This window comes from Eriocheir sinensis, chromosome 59 (genome assembly GCF_024679095.1).
Source record: "Eriocheir sinensis breed Jianghai 21 chromosome 59, ASM2467909v1, whole genome shotgun sequence".
Taxonomy (NCBI): Eukaryota; Metazoa; Arthropoda; class Malacostraca; order Decapoda; family Varunidae; genus Eriocheir; species Eriocheir sinensis.
This window is the reverse complement of record NC_066567.1, coordinates 7,842,485-7,857,154: the sequence shown is the minus strand read 5'-3', so window position 1 is coordinate 7,857,154 and position 14,670 is coordinate 7,842,485. Positions and strand designations below refer to the sequence as shown.

General features: G+C 43.6%; 1 protein-coding gene across 1 annotated transcript in view; it reads left to right on the top strand.

Annotated features, from left to right (window-relative positions):
- The first annotated feature begins 574 nt into the window (after positions 1-574).
- Positions 575-14,670, top strand: part of LOC126985502 (activating signal cointegrator 1 complex subunit 2 homolog) — a 22,105-nt gene continuing 8,009 nt past the window's right edge. The window contains exons 1-7 of the mRNA XM_050840495.1: positions 575-720; positions 4,112-4,269; positions 4,684-4,809; positions 5,043-5,144; positions 6,090-6,210; positions 6,640-7,162; positions 7,749-7,836. Coding sequence (XP_050696452.1) covers positions 4,120-4,269; positions 4,684-4,809; positions 5,043-5,144; positions 6,090-6,210; positions 6,640-7,162; positions 7,749-7,836 — 1,110 coding nt within the window. The 5' untranslated portion in view covers positions 575-720; positions 4,112-4,119. The remainder of the gene's footprint in view (positions 721-4,111; positions 4,270-4,683; positions 4,810-5,042; positions 5,145-6,089; positions 6,211-6,639; positions 7,163-7,748; positions 7,837-14,670) is intronic.

Sequence of the window (14,670 nt, the reverse complement as noted above, 5' to 3'; positions counted from 1 at the left end):
GACAGATATCAAAGTGCAGTTCATTTATTTGTCAAAGAAGTGTATTGCAAGCGCTGGGATTGAAAAAGAGCTTCCCTTTCTAATGGTCTTGCAAACAGTTGGTGGAGCTCAGTTTACTCAATCTCCCTTGTTCCCTCCCCCAGTAGTGTCATAAATCAAAGTGCGGTTCATTTATTTGTCAAAGAAGTGTTTTGCAAGCGCTGGGATTGAAGAAAATAAAAACTTCCCTTTCTAATGGTCTTGCAAACAGTTTGTGGAGCTCAGTTTACTCAATTTCACTTGTTCCCTCCCACAGTAGTGACAGATATCAAAGTGCAGTGTATTTCTATGTATAAAGGAAGTGCATTTCAAGGGCTGGTATAATGCCCTTCGCAGCGGAGATAAGATAGAAAAAACCGAAGGAGTGTGGAAGGCCTTATCTCGCAGGCATACCAACCACGCCACTCGAACCACCGAATTAAAACACCTTGCTAAACCTCATACACCACCTCACACTGAACACTGACACTATGAATGCCTTAATTAATATCCACATCCTATTTCCCATAAGTGTAGTGTCAGTGCTCGGTGTTATGGGTTAATAAGGAAGGTGCATTTGGTTGGTAGATGTGTTCCCTCTCACGGAGCCTCCCCCAGAGGAAGTGACACACTCGCTCGGACAGGGCCGGCCAGCTCTTTCCCTGCCCTGCCCTGTCCTCTGTTAACCTACGCATTTCAAGGGTAAGTAATTCATATTTGAGTGATTTCACGGCGTTCAAGTTCATATATATAGATGTATAATGTCCTTTTGTCAAATTTACGTAGAAGGGTATTTGACTGGTCCTGTTCTGGCCTGTTCTTAGTTTCACTACTTACACATTTCAAGGGTAAGTAATTAATATTTGAGTGATTTCACGGCGTTCAAGTTCATATCTGTAGGTGTAATTAATGTCCTTTTGTCAAATTTAAAAGGCTATTTGACTGGTCCTTTTCTGCCCTGTTATTATTTTCACTACTTACACATTTGAAGGGTAATTAATTAATGGGTAAGTAATTAATATTTGAGTGGTTTCACGGCGTTCAAGTTCATATATGAGTAGGTGTAATGTCCTTTTGTCAAATTTAAAAGCCTATTTGACAGGTTCTTTTCTGCCCTATTATTATTTTCACTGTTTACTTACACATTTCAAGGGTAAGTAATTGATATTTGAGTGATTTTACGGCGTTCAAGTTCATATCTGTAGGTGTAATATGTCGACCTTTTGTCAAGAAGGGTAGGCCTATTTGACTGGTCCTTTTCTGCCCTGTTATTATTTTCACTACTTACACATTTGAAGGGTGATTAATTTATGGGTAAGTAATTAATATTTGAGTAATTTCACGACGTATACATATATATATAATATATATATATATATATATATATATATATATATATATATATATATATATATATATATATCAAGGCAAATTATGTGTTAGAATCGTTTTACATTTTTTTCATAGAGTATCACACGTAATTAAGTGCAGACTCCACAAAACAATGATCGAGCAGCATATGAATATTCCGCAGTCGTGAGAGAAATGGTCAGAAAGCAATAATCATTCCGCGTACCACAGGCAGGCTAGCTGACAGGGTGTGGCGGGGGGTGGTACTGAGATGCGAACACTGCTGCTATAGTCCGGCAAATCTTAAGTGGCGGCTCTGACGTAGACAGCCCGGTAGACACTGGTGCCATGTCTTCAACTGACCTCGCGCACCGTGCCTCTCACACCCTTCTCTCTCTCTCTCCCCGTGTCTCTCTCTTTCTCTCTCACTCTAGTATAAAAACAAATATGTTTTTTATGATTGATTCTCTATCTGTGAGTGAATACAAAGAAATTTGTACAACACTTGGCAATGTTGCCACCGCGGCGTTGTCAGCTCAAGTCAACCCAACACACCGCAGTTGCCAGTTGCTCTGCCTGCTTTAATTATCGCATTTCTACCATTTTTTGGTGTGTGTCTGCCATCTGCCATACAATATCAGCCATATGGCATAATTATGATAAAATATGGAGACTGTACCTGCATGTATATGGAATGCCAGGACCGTCAAGCAAATTTTGATGCGAGTCATCCAGATAAATGGTGAGGTTCCGCTGGGGATGGCCAGGGAGTGGGGAAGGCCGGAGTGGTCGAACATTAAAATATTACACTTTGACCTTATTTCCACACCACCCAAGGGGTAAAGAGTCTTGGTGTATTTTTTAAAGAGGTTTATTATTAATATTATTATTATTATGCATTGTCGTGCACCATACTCCCCGAATGAGAGTACACCCCCACTTTTCTACCACACACACACACACACACACACACACACACACACACACAGAGAGAGAGAGAGAGAGAGAGAGAGAGAGAGAGAGAGGCATGGTGTGTGAGGTCAGTTGGAGACGTGGCAACAGGGTTTAGCAGGCTGTCTACGTCAGAGCCGCTATTTTTTTTATAGCGGTGCGAGTCAGTGGTATCAGGAACGCGTACAAGACACGTGAAGAGAGATGAAATTCTAGAAAGCGGATAGGTGGGGGTATAACTGGCATATTTTGCTTTGCACAGATGTGTCACGTGAGGAATGATTCATACGTGTTACTCCTTCATGTGTGTGTGTGTGTGTGTGTGTACGTGTGTGTTATTTCTTGCCAAATTGCAATTTTTGGCAGTCGGAATCACGCCCCCCTTGTATCCAGCTCACACACCCCAGTGTGGGAATCACTGAGCTAGACGAAAGCTGGTGTTTGTGTTCCAGAAGTTTTCTGTGGCGTGGCCGACAGCCGTGGGAGAAAACCTGTGCTTTGCAGGGTAACTAAGTAATTAAGTCTTACTTGTCGGAAGTTGTGGTGGACCCACCACGCCCCACTTGAAAAACCACCGCCTCCACATTTTCTTCTTTTCTCAGACAGTGTTGTTGGTCAATGATACAGTCTGACACTGCGCCCCGTAGGCATGGGCTGTGTGGTATAGGAGGCTCGTCCGGTATGGTTTTCAGAAATTTGTCGATCTTCCTTTTGAATGCCATGCCCTGATTTCTCTTGGCAAGCAGTTGAAAAGCCTAGGTACAAAGTTAATGAAATGTTTGGTCTCAACGTTTTCAGCCGTTGTGTCACTGAAGAGAGAGTTTTTCTGTAGCATGTTCTGCCAACTGTGTCCGGCTCTTGATAGCCTCCTTTTCTTGTGATGATGGGCAGCGAATTAATCCTTCTACCATCTTCCGTTTGTATATGATACAATATCTCTCGCCTTCTTTGTAAGGAATACATTCTTATTTTTATTACTCGGTCTCAGTAACCCAGCAAACTCCCTCCCAACACAGGCTTGGCGTTAAAATGCATATATATAATTTTATAACCTGCATCTGCTGCGCCGTAGTGTATTGGAGGCTGCGCTTGATATAAGTATATTGTTTGTGATTGTATGTGGTAGTACTACAAATAATTTTTGACAGGCTCGATATTTCTTTAATATTTAAGCCTCAATACAGTACCGTGAGTGACTCGACTTCATGTGGCAGCAGTGGCACTAACAAGGCTTGCCTTGAACTACGGGTGGGGTTAATCCAGTACTCTCTACAAACTTTTCGTTTATTTCTAGTTTAAAACGAGGAGTGACCGTTGCCCAAGTGTAGTCGTTGTGAGGTAAGATCTTTCAGCTATATGTATTAAATCGCTACAATTGACTTTTTCGGCGTTTTCGTGTTTAGTCATATCGTAGTTGTATGTGTGTATATAGGTGTTGGAGTGCTCTGTTGGAAGGTTTACTAAATACAGAATAGGCTATGTGGTATTGACTAACTAAACTGAAGCATGACGAACTAACTAGACGCAACTGTATTAAGATTTGTCAAGTTTGTATGTGTATGTGTATGCTTGAATGTGTATGTGTGTGTTTGTGTTTTCTTTTGTCTGTGCAGCGCCTAACGGGCTTTTTTGTTACTTTATTTGTTGTTTTGTCATTGAGCTGCCTCCCTTGTTGTAAAAAAGAGAAAAAAAAGTGTGTGTGCTTTTGAATGTGTGTGGGGGGGGGGTTCGTGTTTCCATGTGATTCTTTGTCATTCTACGTTTTATTTTTATTTTTTTGTCATTTTCCCAGGACGCTGAATGAGTATGAAGTCCCCGCGCACATCCACCTCCTCAGCGTCAGGAGAAGCAGGAGGAGCAGGAGGAGGCGGTGTACGGCATCGGTCCTCGGCGGTTCTTAGCGAGGAGGCGAACCAGAAGATATTTTCCCTCCTCCCCCCGAAGTCCCAGGTGAGTAATAGTGGTAGCAGTAGTAGTAGTAGTTGTAGTTGTAGTAGTAGTATAGTAGTAGTAGTGGTAATAGTAGTAGTAGTAGTAGTAGTAGTAGTGGTGGTAGTAGTAGTAGTAGTAGTAGTAGTAGTAGTAATGGTAGCAGTAGTAGTAGTAGTAGTTCTAGTAGTAGTGGTAATAGTAGTAGTAGTAGTAGTAATAGTAGTAGTAGTAGTAGTAGTAGTAGTAGTAGTAGTAGTAGTAGTAGTTCTAGTAGTAGTGGTAGTAGTAGTAGTAGTAGTAGTAATAGCATCATATTTTTTGTGTTCACCATCTAACTGTAACTAACTAATTATCTATCAACCTATCAACTATCTATTGACCACCTATCTATCTAACTACCAACCTAACTTCCTACCTGTGTCTCTCGGGCAGGTGAAGGCGGCGGCGGTGGTGGCAGTGGTGGCGGCGGACGCACCCACGTACTCAGAGTGGCGGTCAGTGCTTACGGGCGTGGCCACCCTGACGAAGGACCACTCCAGACGATGCTACTTCATACAGGTGAGGTGAACAACTGACGTAATTATCTATCTGTCTATATCTATCTAACTATCTATTTATCTTTCTGCCTTTTCATCTCTCTCTCTCTCTCTCTCTCTCTCTCTCTCTCTCTCTCTCTCTCTCTCTCTCTCTCTCTCTATCTATCTAATTTTCTTTCTGTATCTGTCTATCTATCTATATTTATCCACCTATCATCCTGTTTATCTATCTCTCTCTCTCTCTCTCTCGCCCAGCTGTATGATCTAGTGTCCTGGGAGCTGGTGCGGGAGGTGGTGCTGGTGCGGGACTCCTCCTACCACTTCTCAATGCCGCTCTTCCACCAGTTCCAGGCGGAGGTAAGCGAGTCAGACTAATTAGTAAGCCATTTGAGTCCTTCCAAAAGTGTATCAGTTTGAGATATTTGCCTATAAAGGATTTTCTCATGTGTATTTGGGGGCTATGAGCCGATTTCACAGTGTCTTCGTAACAGCCCGAACCAAACTATAGAATCCCATACAATCGAAAATGGTGAGGTCTTCGATGCCACGCTAAATACACAAGACTTTTCCTGTATAGTTTCATCAAATTTGTGAACTTAAATACAAACACTGGGCACTATACAAGGAAGTTTCGAAGGCTCTGGTATTGGTTTGGGAGCTTACTAACCCATCATGGGGAACTGTAAAACTTAGCCCCAAATATAGACGATTATTTTTATAGACGCTTTGGTAATGGTTTGACAAATGTATAGATGGATAAAACGAAATCATTTATCAACCTTCTCTCCCCTTTGTCTTGTTTTCTTAGTCCTCTTTGCCCGGTTCTCTATATAAAGGTCTATATCGTTGCCCTTCCTGCATGGTCTTATATTCTTTTTCCTTTCTGCCTGACCCTACACATAATGGCCTTGTTTTCTCCGCCCTCTCTGCCTGATCTTGTTTTCTCTCCTCTCTCTCCAAGGTCTGATAAACAATAGTCTTTTATCTTTGCTTTCCCTCGCTTTTATTTGCCCTCCCTGCCTTGTGCTAGTAAATAATAGCCTTCTCTGCTCTTCCTGCTTGGTCTTCTTATCTTTGCCCTTTCTGCCTGGTTCTGATAAATAGTAGTAGTAGTAGTAGTAGTAGTACCATCGTATTTTTTGTGTTCACTATCTAACTGTAAACTAACTAACTAACTAACTATCTGTCAATCTATCTTTTCTTTGCTCTCCCTGTCTTGTTTTCTTTACCCTTTCTTCCCGGCCTTATTAACACGTCTCTTTTTCTTCGCCCTCCTTGCCCGATGCCGCCCCCTCCCCTCAGGACAGCATGTTGGGCCTGCGGTTCGCGTGGGAAGGGGACGCCCGTAACTTCGCCGAGACTGTCCGTGAGAAGATCCTCGGACTGGGCGTGGCGGAAGACCGGCCATCCTCACCCCGGGACAGTACGTAGAGAGATAGAGAGATAGATTGATAGATAAATAGAGATAGACAGAGAGAGAGACAGATAGGCAGGAAGATAAATGGGTAGTTAGATAGATATAGATAGATAGATAATTACGTAGATAGACACACAGAGAGAGAGAGAGAGAGAGAGAGAGAGAGAGAGAGAGAGAGAGAGAGAGAGAGAGAGAGAGAGAGAGAGAGAGAGTAAAGGAAACGGAGTACAGGAAGCAGTTCAAGAGCAAAAGCAAATAAAAACAAACAGAAAAGCCCGATAGCAAAGAGGATAGACAGACATTCCCTTCATCATCATCATCATCATCGTCATCATTATCATCATCATCGTCATTATCATCATCATCGTCATCATCATCATCGTCATCATCGTCATCATCATTCACACCACCGCCCCTTCCTTTCCCGTGACACAGAAAACGCTAAGAAATCACAGCATCATCAGCAGGCCACAGCGAAGCACAGAAAGGAGAAAGAGGAACAGCAGGCAACCACAAGACCCCCCCCACAGACAACCCCTCATCCGCCGCCACAGACACCCACACAGACGCCTCCACAGCCCCCACAGACACCCCCTCATCCGCCGCCACAGCCTCCGGAAGCCGCGAAAGAGGCACCGCAGAGGGAGAAAGGTCACGCCCCGCCGCTACAGGAAGCCGAGCAGCAGCAAAACAACCACAGACAGGAAGAGCGGAGAGCGTCGCGTCGCATCCCGCATCAACAACAGCAACAACAACAACAACAACCGCAGCAGGAAACGTCAAATAAACAAAAAACTACAACTGCTTCTGCTACTACTGCTTCCACTACAGTAAGCTCCTTCTACGACCAGCAGCAGGAACTCTCCCGCCAAATGTCCGGCCTGACGGGGACGCAGCAGCAAGGGGGAGACAGCAGGGCCGGGGGTACTCTGGAACGGCGCCGCTCGAAGAAGCTCACGTGAGTATTGTGTGTGTGTGTGTGTGTGTGTGTGTGTGTGTGTGTGTGTGTCATTCACCCACGGTCTGAACATTATATTGGATTCGTTAACTCTACCTATTTTTATTACATTTATATATTTATCTTTTTTGTTTGTTTGTTTATTAATTTTTTGGTGTATGTGTATTTTTTTCTCTTCCTCATGTGTTTTGGTGTTTTAAAAAGGGAATTCTTCTTATTCCTCCTCTTCTTGTTCTTGTTCTTGTTCTTGTTCTTCTTCTTCTTCTTCTTGTTCTTCTTTTTCTTCTCCTTCTTCTTCATATTATTATTGTTATTCATTTTTCTTCTTGTTCTTGTTCCTCTTCATCTTCTGCTACTACTACTACTACCACCACCACCACCACCACCACTACTACTACTACTACTACTACTACTACTACTACTACTACTACTACTACCACCACCACCACCGCCACTACTACTACTACTACTACTACTACTACTACTACTACTACTACCACCACCACCACCACCACCACTACTACTACTACTACTACTACTACTACTACTACTACTACTACCACTACCACTACTTCTAACACCACAGGAAGGACATGATCGGGCGGCCCACAGACTTCCGGCACGTTTACCATGTGGGGTTCGATCCTGGCCCCTCGCCCGCCAATGCTACCTCGGTGAGTACTATTACTATCAATACTATCATCACTATTATCATTTGTATTGTATTAGTATCAGTAGTAGAAGCTATAGCAGTAGTAGCAATAGTAGTAGTTGATGTACAGTGCAAATATCAGTAGTAGTAGTAGTAGTAGATGTAGCAGTAGTTTTTGTTTTTCTTCCCCAGGGTGACGAGACTCTACCCCGGGGAGGCCAATCTGTGAGGCGCAAAGTGTCCAAACCAGGGGAGAAGCCGCCGCCACCCCCCTCTTCCTCAGCCCCCGCCCCCTCTACCTCCACCAATACCCAGGCCCGGCCACCTCCTCCTCCTCTTTCTCCTTCCCCTACCTCACCTCCTCCTCCTCCTACTGTCTCAAAATCCCCTCTTCCTCCTACCTCTCAGCCGCCTCCTCCTCCTGCTTCTCCTATGGTCTCTTCTTCTTCTTCTTCTGTTTCCTCTCAACCCCCCACCCTCTCCTCCCTCTCCTCCTCCTAAAATCCCTCAATCCCTCTTCCTCTCAGCCGCCTCCTCCTCCTGCTTCTCCTATGGTCTCTTCTTCTTCTTCTTCTGTTTCCTCTCAACCTCCTCCTCCTTCCCCTACCTCACCTCCTCCTCCTCCTACTGTCTCTAAATCCCCTCTTCCTCCTACCTCTCAGCCTCCTCCTCCTCCTGCTGCTTCTCCTATGGTCTCTTCTCCTCCTCCTCCTTCTCCTTCTTCTTCTGCTACTCCTCCTCCTCCTACTACTCCTGCTTCTCCTCCTCCTGTTCCTCCTGCCTCTTCACAATCTCCTACTCCTTCTCCTCCTCCTACTGTTTCCTCCCCTCCTCCTCCTCCTGTTCAGTCTCCTCCTCCTCCTCCTTCTATTACTCCTTCTCAGCCTCCTCCTACTTCCTCTCTTCCTCCTCCTTCTACTGCTACTGCTACCCAATCTTCTGCTACTACTACTACTACTACTGCTGCTACTACTACTACTACTACTTCCTCTTCTCCTCCTCCTTCTTCTCCTCCTCCTCCCTCTTCCTCCCTTCCCAAGTCCCCTTCCCCAGCATCCTCCTCTCCTCCTCCTCCTTCTTCATCTTCTCCTGATCTTCCTCCTCCTTCTCCTTCTCCATCTTCTCCTCCTCCTCCTACAGTTTCATCTCCATCTTCTTCTAGTGATGCTTCCCCCTCCACCACCACCACTATCACCACCACATCACCACCACACGAAGTCCCAATCACCACCACCACCACAGAAACACCACCATCACCACCACCATCACAACCAACCACCACCACTACCACCACTCAGGATACTACCACTACCACTAACACCACCTCTACAACTACTACCCCTACAACCACTACCACTATTACCAACAATGAAAAGTCTGAACCACCTCTTAAAACGAACCCCGATGAACCACTGTCTCGAAGCACTGAACCACAAGCCGCAGAAAGTGAACCGCAAGCCCCGGCCGGTTCATCAGGGGTTCAGAAACACGCTTCGAAGTCTCGGAACCTGGAAACTGAAACGGATGTAGAAAATGGGATGTGTGGAAGGGAAACTGAACCGATCCCTTCTTCTTCATCATCATCTCTTCCTCCTTCTTCAGCTCCTCAACCTTCTTCTGCATCTACTTCCTCTTCTCCTGTTCCTCCTCCTCTTTCTTCTCCCTCCCCTCCTTCTTCTTCCTCTCCTCCTCCTCCATCTTCTCCCGATCTTCCTCCTTCTTCTCCTCCTCCCTCTTCCTCCCTTCCCAAGTCCCCTTCTCCTGCCTCCTCCTCTCCTCCTCCTCCTTCTAAACCTCCATCTTCTCCCGATCTTCCTCCTTCTTCTTCTCCCTCTTCCTCCCCTCCCAAGTCCCCTCCTCCTTCCTCCTCCTCTCATCCTCCTCCTGCATCTCCTCCTGATCTTCCTCCTTCTTCTCCCTCTTCCTCCCTTCCCAAGTCCTCCTCCTCCTCTCCTCCTCCTGCATCTCCCGATCTTCCTCCTCTTCCTGATTCTTCCTCAACCACCACCACCATTTCCTCCACACCTCCACCTCCTTCCTCCTCCACTGGTGATGTAGTGGATGCCCCCTCCACCTCAACACCACCCTCATCCACCCCCTCCCCCATCCTTCCACCCCCGCGAAGACAGAAGAGGAAGGTTCAATCCCGACCCTCCTCCTCCTCTTCCTCTTCCTCCTCTTCCTCCCGACCCTCCTCCTCCATCCCTAATACTCCTCCTCCCTCCCCCACCAACACCAAGGATAAGTCTCCCTCTCCACCTCCTCCATCCTTCCCTCCACCCCTCCACATTCCTCCACGTAATAAGTAGATCAAGGAATGGAGAGAAAAGTAGATGGATAGATAGATAAATAAGAGTGGATAAATGTGATAATCTTCCCAGAGTTTGAAATGCAGAATCCATGGATGTGATAATTAGTTGTATGGACAAAGAAAGGAATATCAATGAACTTATACATAACGAAACAGTGAAGCCAACTCAAAGTGAATCATGGCAGAACCCAGAACAGTGAAATTTTGATGTTTAGACGAAAAAAAGGAGTCAGTTTGTTACCTTTTAATTCATTTATACAAAACGAAACAGTGTAGCCAACGCAGAGTGAATCATGATATAAGCCAGATTAGTTGAATATTGATGTTGAGAAGAAAAAAAGACTCGATTTGTTACAGTTTAATTTATACATATACCAAAACAGTGTAGCCAACTCAGGGTAAATCAAGACATACCCAGAACAGTGAAAATTTGATGTTTAGACGAAAAAAAAGGACTCTGTTACCTTTTAATTTATAAATATATACCAAAACAGTGTAGCCAACGAAGGGTAAATCATAACTTAACCCAAGACAGTGAAATTTTGAAGTATAGATGAAAAAAGACAAGACAGTAATAATTTAATGTATAGACGAAAAAAAGAACTTAATCAATGACCTTACGATCTGTACATAGCGAAACAGTGTAGCCAACGAAGGGTAAATCATAACTTAACCCAAGACAGTGAAATTTTGAAGTATAGATGAAAAAAGACAAGACAGTAATAATTTAATGTATAGACGAAAAAAAAAAAAAACTTAATCAATGACCTTACGATCTGTACATAGCGAAACAGTGTAGCCAACGCAGGGTGAATCATGACTTAACCCAAGACAGTGATTTTTTAAGTATAAGCGATAAAAGACAAGACAGTGATATTTTGGAGTATAGACGAAACAAGGACTTAATCACTGACCTTATGATCTGTACATAGCAAAACAGTGTAGCCAACGCAGGGTAAATCATAACTTAACTCAAGGCAGTGATTTTTCAAGTATAAGCGATAAAAGACAATTAAGACAGTGATATTTTGGAGTATAGACGAAACAAAGACCTAATCAGTGACCTTGTGAACTGTACATAGCAAAACAGTGTAGCCAACGCAATCATGACATAACCCTTGACAGTGAATTTTTGAAGTATAAGCGACAAAAAGACAAGACATTGATATTTTGGAGTATAGACGAAATAAATACCTAATAAGTGACCTTATGATCTGTACATAGCAAAACAGTGTAGCCAACGCAGGGTGGATCATAACTTAACCCAAGACAGTGATTTTTTTTTATGTATAAGCGATAAAAGACAAGACAGTGATATTTTGGAGTATAGACGAAATAAATACCTAATCAGTGACCTTATGATCTGTACATAGCAAAACAGTGTAGCCAACGCAATCATGACAACCCAGAACAGTGATATTTTGAAGTATAGACGAAACAAAGACTTAATCCATGACCTTCTAATCTGTACATAACAAAACAGTGTCGCCAACGCAATCATGACAACCCAGAACAGTGATATTTTGAAGTATAGGTGAAACAGACTTAATCAATGACCTTCTAATCTGTACATAACAAAACAGTGTAACCAATGCAGGGAGAATCATGACGTGTAATATATAAGTCCCGGAAAAGGTGATCATGTTGTATATATCTATTAAAGGTGGTGTTGTGTAGAGGGCGCCACTGGTAGTACATTTCGATCCTCTCTGAAACCTCGACTTAAAATTAAACTCCATACAGAAGGATCGGCAAGTCAAGTGGCGCCATCTGTACAGGAAATTAGTTGTGAAAATCCCCCATTGTGAATTATAGCGTTTGATATTGTGATTAGATGGCTTAGTGTATTTATTTATTTATGAATTTTGTTTATTTAAGGATTATTGTTATTATTATTATTATTATTATTATCATCATATTATTGTTTTTTTTATATATTGTTGGTGTTTTAAGTTCCTAGTGATCATTATTATAAACTCCAATACTCACACTCCTTGCATCTCTTCCTGATCCTCTTCTTCCTCCTCCTCCTCCTCTTCCTGATACATTCACATACTCTCCTATTCTTCCCCTCTCCTCCATCATCTTCTGCTCCCTCATCTTCCTCCTCTTTCTCTTCCTTCTTCTTCAGTTTCCTCTTCTTTCACCTTCTTCTCTTTCTATATATTCTTCCCTTCCTTCATCTACTCCTCCTTCATCTTCTCTTCCTTCGTGTCCTCCTTCATCTTGCATACTCCTCTTCCTTCACTATCTCTTCTTCCTTTATCTTTAGTTTCCTCTTCCTTCATCTCTTCTTCCTTGATCTTCTCCTCATACTCCATCTTTCCTTCCTCCTTCTTCTCTTCCTTTATCTTTAGTGTCCTTCATCTTCTCGTCCTCCATCTTCTCTCCCTTCATCTTCAGTTGCCTCTGCTTCAATTTCCAGTTACTCTTCCCTTCCAGATTCATTCCCATATGCCAGCCGATATTTGTTGCTCTCTGTACTCCGTCCCAATTTGACCGTCACTGCCTCTCTTTCTGGGCAGTGATGTTGATGTACTTAGTCGTGTATGATCTCCGAATGAATATACTAAGAACTGATTGCTTTGGCCTGTTACTTGCATGCTTAACTGTAGGTCTAGTAGTAGTAGTAGTAGTAGTAGCAGTAGTAGTAGTAGTAGTAGTAGTAGTAGTAAGTCAACATGCTCCTCCAGATAATAAAATAGAAGGTACGTAAAAAGAATTAACTAGTTTAATAATGAACAAAAGTGAAAAAGAGAAGTATGAGGGTGCCTGAGAGAGAGAGAGAGAGAGAGAGAGAGAGAGAGAGAGAGAGAGAGAGAGAGAGAGAGAGAGACCTATATCGTGCCCATCGTAGAACACTCATAGCTTACATAAACCCACCGATAAACAACGAAATAAAACATAGGCTAAAAAAAACACTTAAAACCGATAACCGTGACTCCAAGGCATATTTTAGTGTTGGTTTAGTTTGTGTTTTGTTATCAAGTTATGACGAAGGTGTGACGTCAAGCAATGCGTCGAGACAATTCAGTTATCGAAGGGAAGACTCGCGCACCGGTTGAATTTTTTGCTAATTTGGGAACTGTGGGTCATAGGTCCATATTTCCAACCGTCTCGGGATCCCACTATGAGTATTTTCCAATGCCACAAAGAAGATTAACCTGGTTTTCATGGGTAGTTTTCCAGTTGAAGGTGGGGAAGGCAGGTAACACTATCACTAGGATCACAAAACAGCCCATGAAAACCCCGGCAACTTCTACGAGAGTCTTTTCAAACAGGCGGACTGAGACATCGAGACGTTTATAATCACGGACTTAGTCATAAATATTTCGACGTCCAAGCACACAGATATAACGTCAAGGAGTTCGTCAATACTTCAGTTATCAAAGGAGAGATTTACGTGCCGCTTAACTTTTACTATTTCGGAACTTAGGGTCATATTCTTGAGCACACATATTTGACAAGGCTTTCGTAGGAGTTGTGGGCATTTCCAGGGGCACTCTTATGACCTCTCTGGTGGTTTGACCCTTCTTATGTACCATGAACTTAAAGAAACGCACATTAGAACCCGACTGATCTCCGTTTCGACCTCTGAAAATTGTTGATGTGGGAGGTGGATACGTGTGATTACCGACCTTGGGCATTTCCAGGTGGAGATTTATGACCCTTGTGGTGGTTGAACATTTCCTCTGTACGTTCTTAAATATTTCGGAGCTCAGGCACACATAATCCGACAAGGCTTTTGTAGGAGTTGTGGGGATTTCCAGGGGTACTCTTATGACCCATCTCGTAGTTTGACCCTTCCTCTGTACCATGAGCTTGTAGAAACGCACATTAGAACCCAACTAGTCTCATTTTCGACCTTTGGAAATTGTTGATGTGGGAGGTGGATACGTGTGACTACCGACCTTGGGCATTTCCAGGTGGAGATTTATGACCCTTGTTTTTTTTTTTTTTTTTTTTTTTACAGCAAAGGAGACAGCTCAAGGGCACAAAAAAGTAAACATTAATAAAAAAAGCCCGCTACTCGCTGCTCCTAAAAAGAATCCAAAGAGGTGGCCGAAAGATAGGTCAGTTTCGGGAGGAGAGGTGTCCTGATACCCTCCTCTTGAAAGAGTTCAAGTCGTAGGCAGGAGGAAATACAGATGAAGGAAGATTGTTCCAGAGTTTACCAGCGTGAGGGATGAAAGAGTGAAGATGCTGGTTAACTCTTGCATAAGGGGTTTGGACAGTATAGGGATGAGCATGAGTAGAAAGTCGAGTGCAGCGGGGCCGCGGGAGGGGGGGAGGCATGAAGTTAGCAAGTTCAGAAGAGCAGTCAGCGTGGAAATATCAATAGAAGATAGAAAGAGAGGCAACATTGCGGCGGAATTTAAGAGGTAGAAGACTATCAGTATGAGGAGGAGAGCTGATGAGACGAAGAGCCTTTGCCTCCACTCTGTCCAGAAGAGCTGTGTGAGTGGAGCCCCCCCACACATGAGATGCATACTCCATACGAGGGCGGACAAGGCCCCTGTATATGGACAGCAACTGTGCAGGGGA